At 44.0% G+C, this 22,432-nt stretch overlaps 1 protein-coding gene and 1 non-coding gene across 6 annotated transcripts in view; one reads left to right on the top strand and one right to left on the bottom strand.

Annotated features, from left to right (window-relative positions):
• The window catches only part of TBC1D2B (TBC1 domain family member 2B), an 87,363-nt gene that overhangs the window by 42,118 nt on the left and 22,813 nt on the right, over positions 1-22,432 (bottom strand). For all 5 annotated transcript variants that reach the window (XM_068556529.1, XM_068556556.1, XM_068556539.1 and 2 more), the window contains exon 3: positions 14,381-14,546. In XM_068556529.1, the coding sequence (XP_068412630.1) occupies positions 14,381-14,546 (166 nt within the window). The remainder of the gene's footprint in view (positions 1-14,380; positions 14,547-22,432) is intronic.
• On the top strand, positions 15,747-15,853 carry LOC137753922 (U6 spliceosomal RNA). Its single transcript, XR_011071637.1, has one exon. It is a non-coding gene; the product is annotated as a U6 spliceosomal RNA (small nuclear RNA).

The following is a 22,432-nucleotide window of genomic DNA, read 5'->3' as shown; positions in this document are numbered from 1 at the left end:
GCAGCCAGAGCAAATGAACACAACCACCCTCCAATAAGCTATTGCCCTTCGAACCATGGGCTTTGCAAGACTACTTTTTGTTACAGTCCATATTTCAACAGGCATTCAAGTTTGGAGCATTACGTCTAAAGTTAAAATATATTTATTGTTGACATAATGGGAAAGAAGTGTCATCAGAAAGGACCTTTCCAGGGACTTCCCTGGTGGTCCAGTGGGTAAGACTCTGCACTCCCAATGCAGGGGGCTCGGGTTCGATCCCTGGTTGGGGAACTAGATCCCACATGCATGCCACAACTAAGAAGTCCTCATGCCGCAACTAAAGATCCCTCATGCCACAACAAAGATCCCGTGTGCCGCAACTAAGACCCGGGGCAGCCTTAATAAATAAATAAACATTTTTTTTAAAAAAAGAAAGAAAGGCCCTTTCCAAAATATCCTATACATTTAATGTGGATAATGAGTCCACCTATTCTAAAGAACACACATCTAATAAAATGTGCACTGCCTCAAAAGAAAAAAAAAAAAGAATCAAAGTAAAACTAATCTCATCATAGAATTTCCAGGCAGGTACAGCTCTACCGGCTTCCTGTTGCCCAAAGGACAGACACTACCCCACCCCTTCACCCTGGGCCTCCCGGCCTCTTCAGCAACTGTTTGATCATCACCTCCACCCAGCACCCTAAGCTCCCAGCACATGAATTTGTGAACTCATGAAACCCTGTTCTGACTTCCATACCTTTGCTTAGGTGAGTCTCTGTGCTTACCTCTCCCTTTGGCAGGTCCCACCTCATACTTCAAGTCCTAAGTTAAAACTCATCCTCCATGGCACAGCCTGCCCTCCCCAACCTTCTCCCCGACCACCCCGCTCAGTGCACCCGGGGAGGCGTGACCTGCTGGGTTCAGCCCTCAACCGCACCCTACAGTGCCTTACGACAGGACTCCTTACCTGCCTGTCTGTCTCCCCTGAGGACTGTAAGTACCTCAATGCAGGGAGGGACTACCTCTTATCCAATGGAGCACCCAGGCCACAGAGGAGGGGGGAGGGGAAGATGCAAAGATGACTGGGGGGGAGGGGGGTGCCAGGCTACACAACCAGAGGCAGCCTTCCAAGCAGTGCTTCTCAAACTATGGGTGACAACCCATTAGCGGGCCAGGAGATAGAATTAAAGAGCCATGAAATCAATTTCAAGGGTCATGATGGGAATTTTTTTAATACATTGGAAGAGAAATTAGTACTCAGCTTTACTAGATATAACAGTTAAAATTGTATGAAATTTCTGTTTCAGTTTTGTGTGCTTACAAACAGTATACATTTATGTATGAACGTATATTATTTGCTGTGGATTCCCGGTCAAGAAGGTGAACAACACTTCATTAGAAGGAAACCCCTTCCCAGGAGGCCAAATAGAAAAGACAGCACCCACGGAACTGCAGCCCCTGGCAGGAGGGGGTGGACAGTGTCACCCGCACGTGTGCACAGGGTGAGGACAGACAAACCCCGAGCAGCGGGAACAGAGTGTTTCTGCCCTGGGAAGGGTACTGAGCCCTTCACTCATCATTCCTTCCTCAAGCAGGCTCCAGACACACACCACATGCCAAGTACCATGTGAGGTGCTGGGGATACACCCAGCCAGGACAGACAAGGTCCCTGCCCCCCCATGGAGCCCCCAGCCCCACCAGGGAGGTGGACCACAGACAAGAATGCAAAGAAACAGAATAATTCCAAGTCGTAGTAAGGGCTGTGAAGGAAAAGCACGGGGGTGGGCGGAACGAGGCTCCCCTGAAGGGTGACCGGGAGTCACCAGGAGGAGAGAGCCCTCCCAGCAAAAGGTCAGCCTGACCAGGGCCTGTAGGGGAGACAGTGCGTTTGAAGAACTGAAAGAGGCCAAGCAGGCCTGAGACAGGGGAGATGAGCCCACTGGCCCTCTAATGCCACGTTCAGCAGTGTAGCCTGCGGCCTAAGGCAATGAGACGCCTCCCGAAAGGCTTGAACTAGTGGCAAGAACTGATTCGGGTCACTGAGAGTATAGGGCCCCTGCCATAGGTGGGCCCAGGACCGGCAGACAGTACAGGGTGCAGGCAGCTTCCCCTTCCCAGCCCCAACTCTAAATACAATGGCAGGCGTGGGCCAACTACTCCCTCCCTCGGTGGCCCTGAACAAGGCACCAAAGTTCTCTGAGCCTGTTTCCCATGCTGACGAGGACGCCCACACATCCCAGCCAGGGTTATAAGCCAAAGCCATCGCTCCTCTCACCACTGCAGCAATTTTCACGGAGCGGTGTCACGCAACCGTGGCCCTTCTGATTCGTGGGCCCCCAGACGTGCGCGGCCAGTGGAGGTGGAGAGGACTGCTGGGACAGAGCTGCTGAGCATGACCCTTGCTCCCCAAGGGGCTGTCGGAGAGGTCTGGGCGCTAATGCAGCAAGGCGCAGAAAGCCCAGCCAACTCCCGCAATCACTGAAACTCTGCCAGCCAGGAAGCCGTTCACCTTCCTTCATGCTTCCCTCTCCAGGAGGCCTGGCTTTAAAACATCAGCGTGGGGCAGTAGCATGGTGACTAAATTCTGTCTTGGTATAGTCAGAGCTGTGCCTTACAAGGAAAACCACAAATAAATACCATGTTACAGTTACTGGGCATGAACGACTTCCCCAAATTCACCAACTATCTGCCTGCTTTGGTCTGGGCCGCACCCTCTGCTACAAACTGGGGATGAGCCACCAGGCATGGTCCTAGCCAGCCAAACCGGAACAGTCTCCTGAGAACGCCAGCCATGTACACAGATAAATATACCTGGCCTGAGGGGTCAAGAGGGAAGCAAAAGACAAAGGGTCAGAGCAGGTCAGCGGCTAGCATAAGACCTATCAGAGGCAAGCCAGAAGGATAAGCACACCTTCCCAGTCACCCCGGTCTTCACGCCCATCCTCCAGAAAGGCACCCTCCACTTTACTTATGGATAATAAAGATCCACTTCACTTACTGGCTCAACGGAGGCAGGGTAACAACAGTGGCAGCAATACCAACAGGACTGGATCGTGTGACCACGTTTTACTGAGCACTTACAATGAGTTAGACACTGAGCTAGGCAGTTCTTATTTATAACCTTAACACACCCGCCCACTGGGGAAGGGCATTCACACACACACACACACACACACACACACACACATACACACGCCAATTTATACTAATGGAGAATATAAAGCTCAGAGAAGTTAAGTTACTGGCTCAACATCACACAGCTAATGAGTAGCAGGGCTGTGATTCCAAAACCCAGGCTGACTACAAAGAGCACTAGCCACGGCGTGACCCCACTCCTGAGCAGAGGGAGAGCTGGACCCTGGGAGCTGCCGGCCACACGTCAGGCACGGCTGAGCACCTGGCCATGGACTCGCAGTCCAGGCCCACAGAACCACAGGGCAATGCTCACTGCCATCACCCAACCTGCAGCACTGCTGCAGCCTAAGCACACCTCCCACGCCTACCCATCCTGTTCAAACTCTGCACGGGCTCCAGGGCACACACTCCCACTCCCACCCCCAAGCATGCACACTCACACATGGACCAGCCAGAACTGCACATGAGACCTTTCACCTGAATACTTTTACCTGAAGTGATCTGGACTGTTACTAGATTAATGAAAACGTTGGCTAAAGCAGGAAACCATTTAACAGTAACTTAAAACAGACACATGTACCTATAAAGGCACAAGTAAGTGTGCGCTGGTGTGCCAGCCTCCTGATGTAGGCCAGCCAAGGCTTCTTCTTGAGTCTGAGGCTATTGACCACAGTTCCCTGGTATCTTTTTTGGATAAATCACACCCATAAGACATCATCTAACTTTCCCAAATTTGTTTTGCTTCTTTTTAAAAAGTAGAATGGGGATTTACAGTTGTGAAACAATCTAAGTATAGAATCTTTATACGTTTTTAACAATTTTTTTTCTCCTATCTTTCACAACTGTGCCACCCACATCCTGGCAATTTTTTAGTGACTCACCTTTATCAAATTTCCCCCAAGCGTTCAACTTACTTTTCACAGAAAAAAACGTTTCATTTTAATATGTTATGGGTTTACTAAGTATTTCACTGAATTATGTAATTACAAGAACAAGTAAAACTAGTTAGGAACAAAGCCAGCCGACTATTGGTAAGTTTGCAGGTGGCTGGTGGGAGCAGAGGCACAGGGTGCCCTGCAGTAGCCCATTAGTCTTGTGCGGTCATTGCGGACCACAGCTCTATAGAGGGAATTTAGAATGTCAGTTAAACAGGGGAGCTGGAGGAATGGAAGCTGGTTAAGAGAGTTTCAACTGTATTGATAAACACAATAAAAGCACAGCAGACAAGCATTCAATTATCCCTTAAGGGGCTTCCCTGGAGGCGCAGTGGTTAAGAATCCGCCTGCCAATGCAGGGGACACAGGTTTGAGCCCTGGTCCAGGAAGATCCCATGTGCCACGGAGCAGCTAAGCCCATGAGCCACAACTACGGAGCCTGCCCTCTAGAGCCCGTGAGCCACACTACTGAGCCTGTGAGCCACAACTACTGAGCCCACGCGCCTAGAGCCCGTGCTCTGCAACAAGAGAAGCCACTGCAATGAGAAGCCCGCTCGCCGCAACTAGAGTAGCCCGTGCGCAGCAACGAAGACCCAATGCAGCCAAAAATAAAATAAATAAATTGTAAAAAAAAAACTTAAAAAATTATCCCTTAAGCCACTTTAATTAAAACACCATTTTAAATTTATATAAAATATATGTAATTTTTGAGCCATGAATTTATAATATAGAAATATTGTTTTAATACTTCTATGATCATTAAAATCTCTCTACTCACCTAAAGCATCTTATTTAAACCTTCGTTAAGCACGCCATAAGTAAAAAAAGAAAACAAAAACCATAAACACCCAAGATCCCTATGCCAATCAATAAACATCAGGGTTTCTACAGGAAGTGGCCCCCTGGACCTCCGTGGAGAATGGCTTTGCCATGAGCTGTGTCTCCCCCAAAAATGGCAACAACTAGCCCTCATCTAGTACTTAGTGAGGGTCAGCTTAAGTTGTCATCATCATGTTGATCTCCTGAAGTATATGTGATTATTACCCCCATTTTACAAATGAAAGTTAAGTAATTTGCCTGAGTTATCCAGCTTTTAAGTTGTAGATCTGGGAATTGAACTCAGCTGTCTGGCTCTTAATCACTGGGCTACAGTGGGAAGGCACAGCTGACAGAAGATAACTCCAAGTGACCTTTAACCCTGAAAGTGAACAGTCAGTTGTTACAAGTAAAGGTGACACGTGCTCACTTTCCTAGGCTGGACACACTCCATAATCAGAAAGCCGCCAGTGTTACAGGTCTGTCTCCCCCCGTTTCCATTATCTAACTTTGAGGGCAGATGAGGCTAGTTAGGCATGAAAATCTGGCAAATCAACAGTTTCCCGAATATGTTCTTACAATGAGAGGTGGAAGGAACACCGGGCTCCAATCAAGGCACCCAAGGTGCCTTTCAGATCTGCCATACACCTGCTATGTGTCTTGAGCAAGTCACTTTACTGATAGGGACAGAGTAAAGGGACAAAGTAGGTGATTAAATAGTTAATTCCACTAAGGGAACGTAAGTAAAGAAAAAAGTATGGGAGACCCCTGTAAGTTAATGATCACTCAAGAAAGCAGGCCTGCCTAGCAACAAAACCATGCAACAGAAGCATGAGACATGTCCCAAAACAATAAAACAATGGTGGAATGATACCCACATCCTGCCCTGTGATGTCAGTAAGTTAATGACCCCTAGGACGTGCTCTGCACACATAAAAAGCAATAATTTGGGAAAAGTGACATTTCAAAGTGAAAGACCCTCACTATACTGAGACCTGAAATAATTTTTCCATAGCACCATGACAGTCCTGGATGGGCCATATAGGGTCAAAAACTCCCCCTCCCAACATGTCGGAGGAGTTAATGATGGAAGACTCAAAGAGTGAGGAAGAAGATGGTCTTTTCCCCCTCCCCTCTTTTCCTTCGATTATAAAACTGTAGCCCACTAAGTTCTTGGGGAGGCACCCTCTTGCCCACCCTCTTGTAAGCCTCACAAGTGTCCTATTCTAATAAACCACTTCTTATCTATCACTTTGCCTCTCACAGAATTCTTCCTGTGCTGAGACATAAAGAACCGGAGCTCCTCAGAGCCCCCCACCAAGACGCATTTCTGTGGTTTCATTACCTCTCTTAAGCCTCAGCTTCTCAACCTGTAAAAGAAAGGGAGAACCTCTTGGTGGCTTTCTAACATGTTTAGGAGCATAGAACCCTTTCTTTAAGGAGAAGTCCAACAGGTTGAAATCAATGAAAGCAGTGCTGCTCTAGCGGCAGGCACCCAGGGAGCCAGCCCCACCTTGCCTCCTCCCTCCCACCTTACCTTCGGTACCGGCTGGCAAAGGACTGAATCAGATGACATGGGGCACCCCGAGCAGAAGGGCACACCATGAGTGAAGGTCCTGGGTGAGGAGCAAGGTACGGAATGGCCGGAACACAGCAGCTCAGGGAGTGAGAATATGGGGAAACAGTGACCAGGGAACAAGCCACTTCTTGGATCCATAAGAGAAGGGAGGACACAGGGCAAACTGGTATCCCCAGTACTGGAAGGACAGGCCAATACAGGGAGTCGCAGCTTCCTAGAGCACAGAGTCACCTAAGGAACCAGTGCCGGGGTAGGAAAACTCACCGTAATTGATGACTTGCTGGAGGCTCAGTACAGACAACTGCGAGTTAAAAACTCCAGGGGGCCTGTCATAGGGGTCCCCACAATATTGTGAGAGTTACCTCCAGGAGCTCGACCAGGTTCCCACAGTGAATACCAGAGAAAAATTCCCTCTGGCTTCTGGCAGGGAGAGGGGAAAAGAAATAATTTTTAAATACTCCAGAGTACTCTGTTCTTAACAAGGCCTGCCTTCCAGGAAAACTATTAACCAGAGCCTAACCTGGGTATTATCAGAGCCTAACTGACCTGTGGGAAGGGGAATACTCAACTCCAGCGAATACTCAACTCCAGCCCATTCTAGCCATCCTGCCCCACCTAAGGGAGGAATAAAAACACAGAGAAACACTTGCGAAGTTCAAACTCCAGAGGCACAAGCTCACTAAAAGACTGAGCCCTCATCATAGGACTACACAACACTTCCTCACCTCCCACACCTCATCACCATATTACTAAAAGCCTATTTACAGCAGTTACCTTTTACCTAGAACATCATGTTCAGCTACCAACAAAAAATTACAAGGCATACCAAAAGGCGAAAACCTCCACAGTTTGAAGAGACAAACGAGCATCAGAACCAGACATGGCAGGGGTGTTGGAAGTATCAGGCGGGAAATTTAAAACAACTATGATTAATATGCTCAGGGCCCTGATGGATAAGGTAGACTGCATGCAAGAACAGATGGGCAGTGTAAGCAGAGATGGAAATTCTAAGAAAGAACCAAAAAGAAATGCTAGAGATAAAAAAAACACTGCAAAAAAAATGAAGGATGCCTTTGACAGGCTTATTAGTAGACTGGACACAGCTGAGTAAAGTATCTCTGAGCATACAGATATCTCAATAGAATCCTCCAAAACTAAAAGGCAAAGAGAACAAAGACTGGAAAAAGAAAAAAAAGGAAAGAAAAAAGAACAGAATATCTGAGGACTATGGGACAACCACAAAAGGTGTAACATATGCATAAAGGGAATATCAGAAGTAGAAGAAAGAGAGGGGAAAAGAAGAAATATTTGAAACAATAATGATGGATTATTTCCCCAAATTAACCTCAGACACCAAACCACAGCTCCAGCAAGCTCAGAGAACACCAAGCAGGATAAATGCCAAAAAGCCCATACCTTGGCACACCATTTTCAAATTACAGAAAATCAAAGATAAAAAATTCTGAAAGAACTACCTTACCTATAGAGGAACAAAGATAATTACATCTGACCTCTCCTCAGAAACCATGCAAATAATAGTAGACTGAAATACGTAAAGTGTTGAGAGAAAAAAAAATCCCACCAACTTAGAATTCTGTAAACTGTGAAATTATCCTTCAAATGTAAAGGAGAATAAAAAAAATAAAGACTTTCTCAGACCAAAAAAAAAAAAAATTGAAGGAATCTGTTGCTAGTAGATTTGCCTTGCAAGAAGTATTAAGTTCTTTAGAGAGAAGAAAAATAATATAGGTCAGAAACTCAGATCTAACATAAAGAAAGGAAGATTATTGAAGAAGGAATAAGTGAAAGTAAAATAAAAACTTTTATGTTTCTTATTCTAATTGATCTAATAGGCAACAGTTTGTTCAAAATAATAATACCAACAATGTACGCTTATGTATACATGTTATGTATGGTATACTGATGTACATTTTATATATGTGCAAGCTTATATTATGCATATATTATGTATGCTTATGTATACATATTATGCATATATGTGCTATGTATGCTTTATATATACGTGAAATGAATAACAGCAATGATATAAGGGTCTAGAGGAGGATATTAGGATTATTTTGTTGTTATAAGGTACTCACACAACCTGTGAAGTGGATAGCGTTATTGCAAAGTGGAGTTGGATTAGTTGTAAATGCATATTGGAAACTCTAGGGCAACCACTAAAAAAGTAAAAAAAAAAAAAAAGAAAAAAAAAGTATAACTGATATGCCAAGAAAGGAGAGAAAATGGAATCATATAAAATGCTCAATTAAAACCACAAAAGGCAGTTAAGAGAGTGGAAGACAAAAATAGCAATAAAGAACAAGGACAACAAATAGAAAACAGTAACAAATACAGTATATATTAATCCAACTATATCAATAATCACTTTGAATGTCAATGGTGTAAATGTACCAATTAAAAGACAGAAATTGTCAGAATGGATCAAAAATCAGCACACAACTATATGTTGTCTACAAGAAACCCACTTTTAAGTAAAGACACAAATAGATTAAAGTAAATAGAGAAAAATATATTGTGCTAACACTAATCAAAAGAAAGCAGGAGAGCTATATTAAATTCACATAGAGTAGACTTCAAAGTAAGGGAAGTTATCAGGGATAAAGAAGGGCATGACATAATGATAAAGCGGTCAATCCTCCAAGAAGACATAACAATTCTTAATGTGTATGTGCCTAACAACAGAGCATCAAACTATGTGAGGCAAAAACTGATAGAACTGAAAGGAGAAATAGATGAATCCACTATCATAGATGGAGACTTCAACACCCCTCTATCCAAAATAGACAAATCCAGCAGGCAAAAAATCAATAAGGACACAGTCAAACTCAATACCATCAATCAACTTGATGTGAATGATATCTATAAATTACTTCATCCAACAAGAGCAGAATATACATTTCCCTCACATGGACCATTCATCAAGACAAACCACATTCCAGGCCATAAAACACACCTTAACAAATTTAAAGAACAGAAATCATACAACATCTGCTTTCAGACCACAGTGGAATTAAACCAGAAATCAGTAACAGAAGGTAATGGGAAAATCCCCAAGTATGCAGAGATTAAACAACACATTTCCAACTAACAGGAGTCAAAGAAGACACCTCAAGAGAAATTTTAAAATATTCTGAACTACATGAAAACATAAATTATCAAAATCTGTGGGATGCAGCAAAAGCAGAGCTTAGAGGGAAATTTATAGCATTGAATGCATATAATAGAAAAGAAAAAAGATCTAAAATTAATAATCCAAGTTTCTACCATAGGATACTAGAAAAAGAAGAGCAAATTAAATCCAAAGTAAGCAGAAGAAAATAAATAATAAGAAGTAGAGCAGAAATCAATAAAATTGAAAACAGGTAATCAATACAGAAAAAAATGAAAGCAGAGACTTATCTGGTGGTCCAGTGCTTAAGAATCTGTCTTGCAATGCAGGGGATGCCAGTTCGATCTCTGGTCAGGGAACTAAGATCCCACATGCCGTGGGGCAACTAAGCCTGTGCACCTCAACTACTGAGCCCACACGCCACAACTAAAGAGCCCACATGCCACAACTACTGAGCCCACACGCCACAACTAAAGAGCCCACATGCCACAACTACAGAGCCCACATGCTCTGGAGCCCGCAGGCCACAACTAGAGAGAAGCCTGCGTGCCACAGATAGAGAGAAGCCCGCACACCGCAACAAAGAGCCCGTGCACCACAACGAAAGATCCCTACTGCTGCAACTAAGACACAACACAGCCAAAAAATAAATTAAATAAATGTTAAAAAAAAAAACATGAAACCAAAGCTGGTTCTTTGAAAAGATCAATCAGTGTGATCAGCCTCTAGCCAGACTAACTAAGGAAAAAAAGAAATAACACTAATCACTAATATTGGAGATTAAAGAGGGAAAATCACTACAGATTCCATGGAAATTAAAAGGATACGCAAGAAATACAACAAACAACTCTATGCCCATAAATCTGATAACTTAGATGAAATGGACCAATCCCTTGAAAGACACAATCTGCCAAAACTCACACAAGAAGAAATAAAAGATCTGAATAGGCCTATATCTATTTTTAAAATGGAATCAATAATAACCTTCCAAAACAGAAAGTACAGGCTCAAATGGGTTCACTGATGAATTCTACCAAACATTAAAGAAAGAAATTATACTAATCTTTAAAATATTTATTTATTTATTTGGCTACACCGGGTCCTAGTTGCAGTACACGGGATCTTCGTTGCCACGTACGGCACCGTTAGTGGCGGCATGCAGGATCTTTTAGTTGCGGCATGCAGGATCTTTAGCTGTGGCGTGCAGCATCTAGTTTCCTGACCAAGGATCAAACCTGGGCCCCTGCACTGGGAGCGCAGAGTCTTAACCACTGGACTACCAGGGAAGTCCCAGGAAGTTATATTAATTATCTACAATCTCTTTCAGAGGATAGAAGCAGAGAGAATACTTGCTAACTCATTCTATGAGAGCAGCATTCCCCTAATGGCAAACCAAAACAAGAATAAAAAAAGAAACTACAGACCAATGTCTCTTATGAACACAGATACAAAAATCCTCAACAAAATATTAGCAAATCAAATTCAAAAATGTATTAAAAAACTATACCTCACAACAAAGTGAGATTTATCCAAGGTATGCGAGACTCATTCAACATTCTAAAATCAATTATTGGAGGCTTCCCCAGTGGCGCAGTGGTTAAGAGTCCGCCTGCCAATGCAGGGGACATGGGTTCAAGCCCTGGTCCAAGAAGATCCCACATGCTGCGGAGCAACTAAGCCCATGTACCACAACTACTGAGCCTGCGCTCTAGAGCCCACGAGCCACAACTACTGAGCCCATGTGCCGCATCTACTCAAGCCCCTGCACTCTAGAGCCTGTGCTCCGCAACAAGAGAAGCCACCACAATGAGAAGCCCGTGCACCGCAACGAAGAGTAGCCCCTGTTCGCCGCAACTAGAGAAAGCCCACGCGCAGCAACGAAGACCCAACACAGCCAAAAATAATAAATAAATAAAAATAAATAAATTTTAAAAATAAAAAATAAAATCAATTATTGTAATCCATCACATCACTGACTAGAAAAGGAAAATCACATAATCATATCAACAGATGCAGAAAATGCATCTGACAAAATCCAACACCCATTCATGATAAAAACTCTCAGTAAACTAGGAATAGAGGGAACTTTCTCAACCTGATAAAGACTATCTACAAAAAGCCTACAGCTAACATCATACTTAATGGTAAGAAACCTGAAGCATTTCCACTAAGATCAGGTACAAGGCAACAATGTCCCCTCTCACCACTCCTTTTCAACTCTGTACTGGAAGTCCTTGCTAATGCAATAAGGCAAAGAAAAGAAATTAAAAATATTGGGAAGGAAGACATAAAATTGTTCATAGATGACACAACCATCTATGTAGAAAATCTGAAAGAGTTAACCAAAAAACTCTTGGAACTAATAAGTGATTACAGCAAGGTTGTACAATATAAGATTAATATACAAAATTCAACTGTTTTCCTATATACCAACAGTGAACAAGTGGAATTTGAAATTAAAAACACCATATCATTTACAATAGCACCCCAGAAAGCAAAGTACTTAAGTATAAATGTAAGTGTGTATGTATATATATATATATATATATATATATATATATATACACATACATGATCTGTATGAGGAAAACCACAAAACTCTGATGAATGAAATCAAAGAAGAACAGAATAAATGGAGAGATATTCCACACTCATGAATAGAAAGACTCAACATTGTCAGTTCGTCCCAATTTTATCTATAGATTCAATGCAACCCCAATCAAAATCCTAGCAAGTTATTTTGTGGTTATTGACATACTGATTCTAAAGTTTACATGGAGAGGGGAAAGACCCAGAATATCCAACACAATACTGAAGAAGAACAAAGCTGGAAGACTGACACTATTCTACTTTGAGGCTTACTATAAAGCTATGGTAATCAAGCCAGTGTGGTATTGGCAAAAGAATAGACAAATACCTTAATGGAACATAACAGAGAATCCAGAAATAGAATCATATAAATACAGTCAACTGATCTTTGACAAAAAAGCAAAGACAATACAATGGAGCAAAGATAACCTCTTCAATAAACGGTGCTGGAACAACTAGACATCTACATGCAAAATAAAGGATCTAGACACAAACCTTATACACGTCACAAAAATTCACTCAAAATGGATCATAGACGTAAATGTAAAACTCAGAATTATAGAACTCCTACAAGTTAGCACAGAAGAAAACCTACACAACCTTGGGTATGGTGAAGGTATTAGATACAATACCAAAGACACAATCTTGAAAGAAATAATTGATAAGCTGGACTTGATTAAAATTAAAAACTTCTGCTCTGTGAAAGGCAATATAAGAGAATTAAACGACTGCCACAGACTGTGAAAATATATTTACAAAAGACACATCTGATAAAGGACTGCTACCCAAAATATACAAAGAACTCTTAAAACTCAATAATAAGAAAACAAGCAACCCAATTAAAAAATGGCCAAAGACCTTAAGAGACACTCCACCTAAGAAGATAGAGGTGGCAAATAAGCATATGAAAAATGCGTCACATCATATGTCATCATATGACAAAAATCTGACAACACAAAATGCTGGCAAGTATGTGGAGCAACAGGAACTCTCATTCATTGCTGGTAGAAATGAAGGCAAAGTGGTACATTTCAGAAGACTGGCAGTTTCTTACGAAACTGAACATACTCTTACCATATGATCCAGCAATCGTGTTCCTTGGTATTTACTCAAAGAAGTCGAAAACTTATGTCCACATAAAACCTGCACACAGATATTTATAGCAGCTGTATTCATAGCAGCCAAAAAGTGGAAAGAACCCAAATTTCCCTTAACTGAAGAATGGATAAACAAAATGTGGTAAACCCACATAATGGAATCTTATTGCTCAATAAAAAGAAATGGGGACTTCCCTGGTGGCGCAGTGGTTAAGAATCCGCCTGCCAATGCAGGGGACACGGGTTCGAGCCCTGGTCTGGGAAGATCCCACATGCCATGGGGCAACTAAGCCCATGCGCCACAACTACTGAGCCTGCGCTCCAGAGCCCGCGAGCCACAACTACTGAAGCCCACGTGCCTAGAGCCCGTGCTCCACAACAAGAGAAGCCAACACAATGAAAAGCCCGCGCACTGCAACGAAGAGTAGCCCCCACTCGCCACAACTAGAGGAAGCCCGCGCGCAGCAACGAAGACCCAACGCAGCTAAAAATAAATAAAATAAATTTATGACAAAAAAAAAAAAAGAAATGAAGTACTAATACGTACTACAACATGGATGAACCTTAAAAACATTATGCTCGGTGAAAGAAGCAAGACACAGAGGACCACACACTGTATGATATCATTTATATGAAGTACCCGAACAGGCAAATCCATTGACACAAAAAGTAGATTAGTGGTTCCCAAGGGCCGGATAGCAAGAGGTTTGGGGGAAAGGGGAAGGGACTGCTAATGGGTACTGGGGTTTCTTTTTGGGGTAACGAAAATGTTCTAAAATTGATTGTGGTGATGCTCATTCAACTCTGCAGCCTGGGAGACTTGTGACCTTAGACAAGGACTCTTCCTGAGCCAACTGCTCTCTCTGTAAAATGTCAACCATATGACCTACCTCACAGAGTCAAGCAATTAAACCATGAGTGTGAAAGTGTTTCACAGCAACAGGCACGTAATAGGCATTCCATACAAGTTAAAAAAATAACGAAGTATGCAAAAGTACCTTGTGGTAAATGCTTTCACAAATGTCAGGTGGTTTTATAATTTCATATATAAAATTATAACATACATTATCAGAAATAAGCCATTTTCAGTTTCACATGCTGCTTTCCAAAGACTCACTTGAGCTCAGTGCCCCACTGTTTCAAAGAGAAGTTAATGGAATTTGGATGCCCTGGGGTGGGCTGATTTGCAGCTTGCTCTCCCACCAGCTCTCCAGGGGCAGTTTCCACAGCTAGGACATTTCTGGCTTTTTCTGCAGAAGCATTTGGGTGCGGGTTAATTAAATCTGAAAGAAAGGCAAACAAGTGTCAGTTACTCAAAGTTTCCACAGGGAACTTGATATCCTACATAGTACACTGTCTTGATATACTATATAAAAATCTATATAGTATATATTATAGTATTTTTTTTTACATGGCCCCTTTGTCTTTTATTTATTTATTTATTTATTTATTTATTTATGGCTGTGTTGGGTCTTCGTTTCTGTGCGAGGGCTTTCTCTAGTTGTGGCAAGCGGGGGCCACTCTTCATCGCGGTGCGTGGGCCTCTCACTATTGCGGCCTCTCGTTGCGGAGCACAGGCTCCAGACGCGCAGGCTCAGTAATTGTGGCTCACGGGCCCAGCCGCTCCGCGGCACGTGGGATCTTCCCAGACCAGGGCTCGAACCCGTGTCCCCTGCATTGGCAGGCAGATTCTCAACCACTGCGCCACCAGGGAAGCCCTATTATAGTATATTTTTAACGTGTACTACATGAAAACACAATCTGTAGGCGGCTAGCGTGTTCTGCAACCATTTTCATCTAAAGTAGACCCATGGTCCTCAAAGGAAGGTGGTACATGCTTCAAACCACCAAGTTAACAGCATCGGCCCAGGGGAAGAAGAAGCTAGGGCTCCTCTCCACTGTCCTGTAGATCAGTAAACCTGGTATAAAGCTGTGATCATGGTCCACTCACCTATACTGGTAAGGAACAATTTCCAGGATAAACTGTTAGGTGAAAAAAGCAAAGTGCAGACCAGATTACACTAATGCCCTTTTCTGTGAGAAAATGAGGGGAATAGAATATATACATACTTGCTGATCACCAATAGTGACACTGAAAAAATAAGTTTGCATATAAAGGATAGCAGTTCAGTAAATTCATAGGCAAATGCATTGATGCTAAAACATGATCAAATTTCAGAATGTATCTTTAAAATGCAAGTGGTTGAGGGACTTCCTTGGGGTCCAGTGGTTAAGACTTTGCCTTCCAATGCAGGGGGGTGTGGGTTCCATCCCTGGTCGGGGAGCTAAGATTCCACATGCCTCGTGGCCAAAAAACCAAAAAACATAAAAAAAGAGAAGCAATGCTACAACAAATTCAATAAAGACTTTAAAAATGGTCCACATCAAAAAAATCTTAAAATAAGATAAAATGTAAATGTTTGAAATATTTAAGGTTGCAGTGATATGATGCCCAGAATTTGCTTCAAGATAACAACATTTTGGTGCTCGCTTCAGCAGCACATATACTAAAATTAGAACGATACAGAGAAGATTAGCATGGCCCCTGCGCAAGGATGACACGCAAATTCATGAAGCACTCCATATTTTTAGATTGGGATTGACATATATACACTAATATGTATAAGATGGATAATAAGAACCTGCTGTATAAAAAAATAAAATAAAATTCAAAAATTCAAAAACAAGAGAAAAGATAACAACATTTTGTTATCTAACAAATAAATAATAATTTGCCTCAAATAACATGTTATTTGCTTCCAAATAACAAAATTAAGTGGGTAAACATATCAATGAAACAAGATGGGTCGTGAAACACTAATTGTTGAAACTACCTAATAAACATGTGCGTAATATTATGTTATGCTCTCTTTGCATATGCTTAAAATTTCCCATAAGACCCATAATAAAAACTTACTTTTCTAAAGTTTTGATAAAATGTATCCAACAATAAATACTTTGTATTCTTCCAAACGATATACTCTCTCTGAGAATATACATGTTTGTAAACAGAATTTAACATTGTTTTACAATAATCAATTTGATCTATACTCCCCTTGAATAAAGCATCCCTACATTGGCAACATCAACCATCACTCCTCCAGTGGACTGATGGAACGCTGGAACACTGATATCCAAGAAAAAAATTCCTTTCTAATCAGATGAGCACACAACCTGAGTTCACTTAGAACAGGTCACTGAGAAGGTCATCGAGCACTGGTAGAGAAGGCAGAGCACAGGCAATCCTGGGCTCAGGGGCCCTTGAAAATTGACGTTCCAAACGAGAACACCTTACGAAGGGCTCACACTTTGTTGGCAGGTCACCAACTTGACCACAGTCAGCATGGGAAGGGCTCTGGGAACACACTGGGAAAAGTATGCTGGCTGTGACACGAAATGACCGCTGTGTAGCCATGAGGGGAACTGGGGCCTGCCCAGGAGAGTCAACACCAGGCTCATAGTAGCATTCTAAGTAGAAAAAGCAAGAGGGTGTGTTGGGAGACAGAAGAACTACAGGCTTCACAATGGATTATAAGACTAAGTCAAGAAGGCCAGAAGTTACAAACTACGACTGGTTCCTGATTCTTGGTTCAAGTTACCACTGTGTATGAAGCACTAGGTGCTCAGGGTACAACAAAAAATGAGAGAGTTCTTGCCCTAAAGGAGAACACATCTAGGAGAAAGATATAAAATAATAAAATGTTAAGCTCCAAGTCACCACTGAATGCATTGAGTCCCTGGCATCCAGACTTTCCTCTGAGCCTTAGGGTCCAGGAGATGCCTTGGGGATTTTCAGAGGGAGAGAAGGAAGGGGTCCCACTCTCAGCTTCAACCACAGTGGTTCCTCTTTTCACTCTTTTATTTCCTGGAGTTCCTCTTGAGATTTCATTTGGAAAAAAAGAGTTCCAATAAACAAACAAAAAATACGTTCAAACATCACTAACCGGGTCCAGTTTCCTCTACCTACTTTATTTGGCAGGACACAGAAGCCCTGAGCTGGGGCCAGAAGGCAGTCACCTGCTCCTGCAGTGACAACAGCCTCATGGCGGGTGCAGTGACTTACCGTGTAGAGGCAGGCACCCGACATCTGTGAGTGTGTGTCGGTCATTGGGCACACGGGTGCACCGCCTCTATTTCAGACAAAGGTAAAGCCGACACCCAGGCTTCCCGGAGGCTGGTCTTTCGCAGACCCCTCACAGGCAACGCATTACAACTCTAAACCAAACCAGGATATAAACACAGCGCACTGCATCTGTTTCTGTTTCGAGCAGGGTCCAGCCCCTTCTTCCTGTGTGGGTTGGCAGCAAGGTGAGGAGCGGCCCCTCTGCGAGTGAGACTGTCAAGCGCTCTCGCATAGCCAAGCACCTGTTACCAGGACGCCCAGGCCTGGCAGCAGCCCCGGGCCCACACTGGAAATGGTCCCTGAGGAACTCAGGCCCTGGGGGTGGGGTGCAGAAAAGGGACTGGAGGCCAGGGAGGATGTTGGCAAAACAAACCGCTTCTAAAAGTCATCATTTGACGTGAAAAAGAAGCCATTTCCCAGTTTTAGCTATATTGTTTTGTCTGGTTTTTGGTTGTTAAAAGACCATGTGAGATTTCCTTAATTAAAAGCAGAGCTGCTGGCTTCCCCTCAATACGTGTCCTAACATTAGCATTCAGGGAACCGCCTCAAGAAGGACACAAACTAGGACAGGGCAGTATTTCCTTGAAACCCTTAAGAGGATGGGTTGGATTCACGAACATGTGCTCTATCTTGCAGCTGCAGTGGGGAGAGAAAGTCTGTGCTTGAAGAGTTTTGGTGTCTAGACCTTCTCTGTTATTTCTGAACATTTCCCAATGCCTAAATGACACCTCTGAGCAACTTTTAGACTACAGATTTCCTGGGTTCTGATTCCAGCACAGCCTCTATCATTCTGGCGTGGCCATTCCCAGATCTCCAGGAGTCCTTCCCACTGAACGCATTCTAACACCAGGGGCCGTGTGGGACCCACAGCGGGAGGCTCCTGCTCACATCTGGACACCTCCGTGAGTCTTCCCTCCTCTCCGGCTCCTAGCTCCTGTTCGCAGAGGGCAGAACAGGGTGCCCAAGATGCAGCATCCTCCAAGAAAGGAGGGAAAAGCACTGGGAAAAGGCCATTGCCATGTGTGTCAAAGATACCGCAAAAGAGAGCCTGCAAGTCCCCACTGGGAGCTGGTGGAGGACACTCAGAGTGGGGTTAACCTGAAAAAGCTTTTTTTCCTTTATCAAAGTGAGTTTAACCCAGATTGTGAAGGCGTGGTCAGCAGCAGTACAGTTATCTTCCAAGTAAGGGCACAGTGTGCATCTAACCCCGAAAGGAAGAGGCAGCAAGCCACCGGGTCTGAGCGTCCCCAGTGGGCCAGCCCACGTGTCTGGTTAATCACGCATCCGTCTGCTCTCTCCCGTGCCTCACCAAGGACGTAAATCTTGTGAGAACCGGACCCCAGCCTGATTTGCTAACAGCTGCGTACCCAACAGCAGCCACAGAGGAGGGACTCAGTAAATACTGGTAAAATGGTTGAAGGAATGAATAAACGACTGCCGTGGTGCGGCAGGGAGGGCCTTCTGGAGGCTGAGGAAATCAGGCAGGAGGCAGCAGGCCCCTGTCGTTCTCTAAGGAACTACGCTCATCATCCCTCCTGACTGCCCCTCTCCTGCCACCTCGCCTCTGAGAGACCCCCTGCATTAGGGGTAGGGAGCACACCTGACTCCAGGGCTTCGCTCTCTTGCCCTCTCCCACCGCCCTGCGCTCCTGCAGCCGGCTCGGTACCCCAGCACACCGCCCGTTCACTGCGCCACGTCGCACCCAGAGCGAGGCCCAGCCTGCCTCCACAGGCACCACACTCCAGCCCACCACGGACCATCTCCTCCGGATCTTCTTCAGGAGGTTCCCCCAGACTCCCCCAGAGACACAGCTGGAACCTAACCCTGCTCATCGTCTCCCTCCCTTTCACAGCCTGACGCTAGGAATCACGGAACCTTCAATCCAGAAGGAATCAGACAGCATCTTGCTCCCAGAGGGGGAAACGGTGTGTGCCCTTCGTTCCATAAGCTTTCTGCACTAGATCAGGCTGCCTCTCAGCTACAAGGCTGATAATCACGGTGACTTACACTTTAAAACAACACATGGCATTTTGTAGTACTTTACAAACAGGATAACATAGAAGCACAGCTTCTTTGATGACTTTAGGGAACTGTGACATGAAACGATTCCATGGAATTCCTGTGGCTTTGCTAATGTGGGGTCTGCATCCCACCCTACGGTTTCCCTCCCACCAGTTCCAGCACTGGCACAGAGGGCGTGGCTCAAACTGGGGGAGGACTGGCACCAGCAGCCACTTCCCTTCCCCTCCCCCTGCTCCCACACAAGCCGAGAGGGCGGCAGTTACTCTCAGGCTGCTTCAGAGAAGGAAAGCTGTGCTCATCCCTCAAACCATCTTCGCTGCACCATTTTCCTCCTGTGATGGTGAGGGAGGGCTTTTGTACTCCTGAACTCTCAGGAAGTCATAAAAAAACAAAGTAGTGTTATCCCTGACTTGTTTGCCTATTAGTTTACATGGGAAATGAAGTAAATAGAACATGCTGGACACACAGCTTGTAATGAGGCTGTTAGCTCGCTACAAGCCTCCTTTGGGTTCTGGCTGCCTCATTCCCAACAGCTATGAAGGACTGCAGACTCTTGATTTTATCTTTGCAAATTATTCCTTTGTGTTGAAACTAGGTCTTTATCTATCTAAACACGGAAGACTAGCAGAGTGGTGTCTGAGGCGTGCCATGCTTTCGGAGGCCAGGCTGCAGATGGAAGGCAGACAGATCAGATAAAACAAAGTCATCTCACTTTCTAATACTTGATTGACTAATGTAAAGCTGCAAATTTCAGTCACACAGATGAACAGATTCTTACTCTAGAAACATGAACTCTTGAAAACAAATTTAATGTAGGCAATTATGTGACACTGCCAGCTGCCTATCCGATACCCATCCTAGCTCTTCCTTACAGACCCTGGTTTTGATGGTGGCCACATGCTCAGCTAAAACACTGGTCTCAAACTCCATTCCAGAGTCCCCATGACACAGTTCTAGTTAATAAGGCATAAAGCAAGAGTTTCTGGGAAAGCTTTCTCCTTTTTGATATAGGTGCCACTCCCAAAGGCAGCTAGCATGAGGGAAGCTAATACTCTAAGGCTGGAGAACAGAATGGGTCCCTCAGTGGCACTGGGGAGGAGCTTCGCCAGCTATGAACTGCCATCATGAGACAAATAAATCTCTATTTGTAAGTCCCTATTAGGCTTCCTGTTAATTGCGGCTGAACATAATCCTAACCGATTCAAAATGATAATATCATATATGTATGTATACATGTGTATATATAATACACTTGACACTTTACACTTAACAATGCAGTTTCCCATCTGACCCTCAAAACAGAACTACTGGCGGGATGGAGACGGGTGGGGGACAAGGTTGTTGTTAGTATTCCTGCCAATCCCATCCAGCCAACTGCCTGGGCCTGGGACCTGGATGGCACCCTCTGCCTTCCCTCTCCCTCAAAGCTAATCCCACCTTTTAATCCACCAGTTCTCCCACCATACAATCTCCCAACTCTGCCCACTTTTTTCCATCTTCTCTGCTGCAACCCTACTCAAGGATACTATGATTTCTAGGCTCAACCAGTCTTCTAACTGGTCTCCCTTCCTCTTGTCCTGCCAAGGAGTCCATTCTCACCCACTCGGCCATGGTTAATCATCTCAAATGCATATCCAACCCTATCACTGGCCGTGCCTTTGCTTATCTTATAAGCCCTTCCAGGTCTGGTCCCTGATCATCCATCCAACTTTCTCTGTGTCACTCCTGTCCACACACTCTACCTTCGAGTCAGGCCCTGGTCTCTAGGGTCTCCAGGCCTTTCCTTTGCCTGCTTCACAAGGCCAGCTCTTCAGGACTCAGTTCAGCCCTCTCCTAGTCCAGGAAGCCTTCTCAGACACCACCAACACCCTACCCTCCAACACCCACACGCAGGTAAGCTTCTTGTGCTCACCTCTGGCCCTGTGCTTACCAGACTGCATTGTGCAGGCCTCTTTACCTGTCTGGGTCCCTCACTAGACCACACACTCCTTGAGAACACGACCCGTGACTTATTTGTCTTTACATCCCAGGCACTGGCACAACGCCTAGAATACAAGAATGCCTGGAGTGAAAGACTGAATGAACAATCTCCATTTTACAGATAAAGAAACTGAGGCTCAAAAAGAGAGGTACGCTCAAGACATTACAGCAAGGGTCAGCAAACTTCTCCTTAAAGGCCCAGATAGTAGTAGATATTTTAGACTGGTGAGCCAAATGGTCTCTGTGACAATTATTCAACTCTACCACTGGTGTGCAAAAGCAGCCACAGACAATATGCAAATAAATGAGTGGTGCTTTATTCTGATAAAACTTCATTTCCACAGGCTGCAGTTTGCTACCCTTTACTAGAGAGAAAATGACTCACTCAGAGTCTGACAAATAGTAAATATCAGAGCCAAGACTCAAACCCAGGCCCACAGGGATCCTTCCACCAGACAGAGCTGCCTTCCAAGATACAACTGCCTGTCAAACGTTAATTCCCTATATCTTTCCCCATGTTGAATTTCGGTGCTAGGAGGGTACTGATGGGTGACACCTATTAGACAACAAATGAAAATGTTACCAAAAACTGGGTAACAAGGAGAGGACAGTAGGAAAAGTTTTATTTTTTAATGTAAATCAGAGTAATAAAAACATTTGTCTTCAATACTAGCTAGAGTTAGCAAGATTTAGGATAAACAGAGCAGATAACTGCAAGCATGGCTTCAGAAACATGACGGAGCACCACGACATACCTTAACTCATTTTATCTTTTAACCAATTTTTATCTAAAATAATGATAAAAAAGGAGGGTGACTAAAATCTAGCCTTTTCTTCTTGTCTTCCTCCTTTAGACTTTCTGACTTCCTGAATAATTATAGTCTTGCAAATTGCCTGGTCGTCCAAAGTTTCATTATTTGTTCTTAGAAGCTATATAGAAATCGGCAGAAGTTCAAAATTACAGTCGTTTCTGCACATAAAATCTTCAAGGGCATTCCACTACTCTTAGGAGAGTCCAAAACCCCAAGCCCAGAGGTCCAGGCC

This window comes from Eschrichtius robustus, chromosome 1, assembly GCF_028021215.1.
Source record: "Eschrichtius robustus isolate mEscRob2 chromosome 1, mEscRob2.pri, whole genome shotgun sequence".
Classification (NCBI taxonomy): Eukaryota; Metazoa; Chordata; class Mammalia; order Artiodactyla; family Eschrichtiidae; genus Eschrichtius; species Eschrichtius robustus.
Note: the sequence above shows the minus strand (reverse complement) of the source record. Positions and strands in the feature narration are given on the sequence as shown.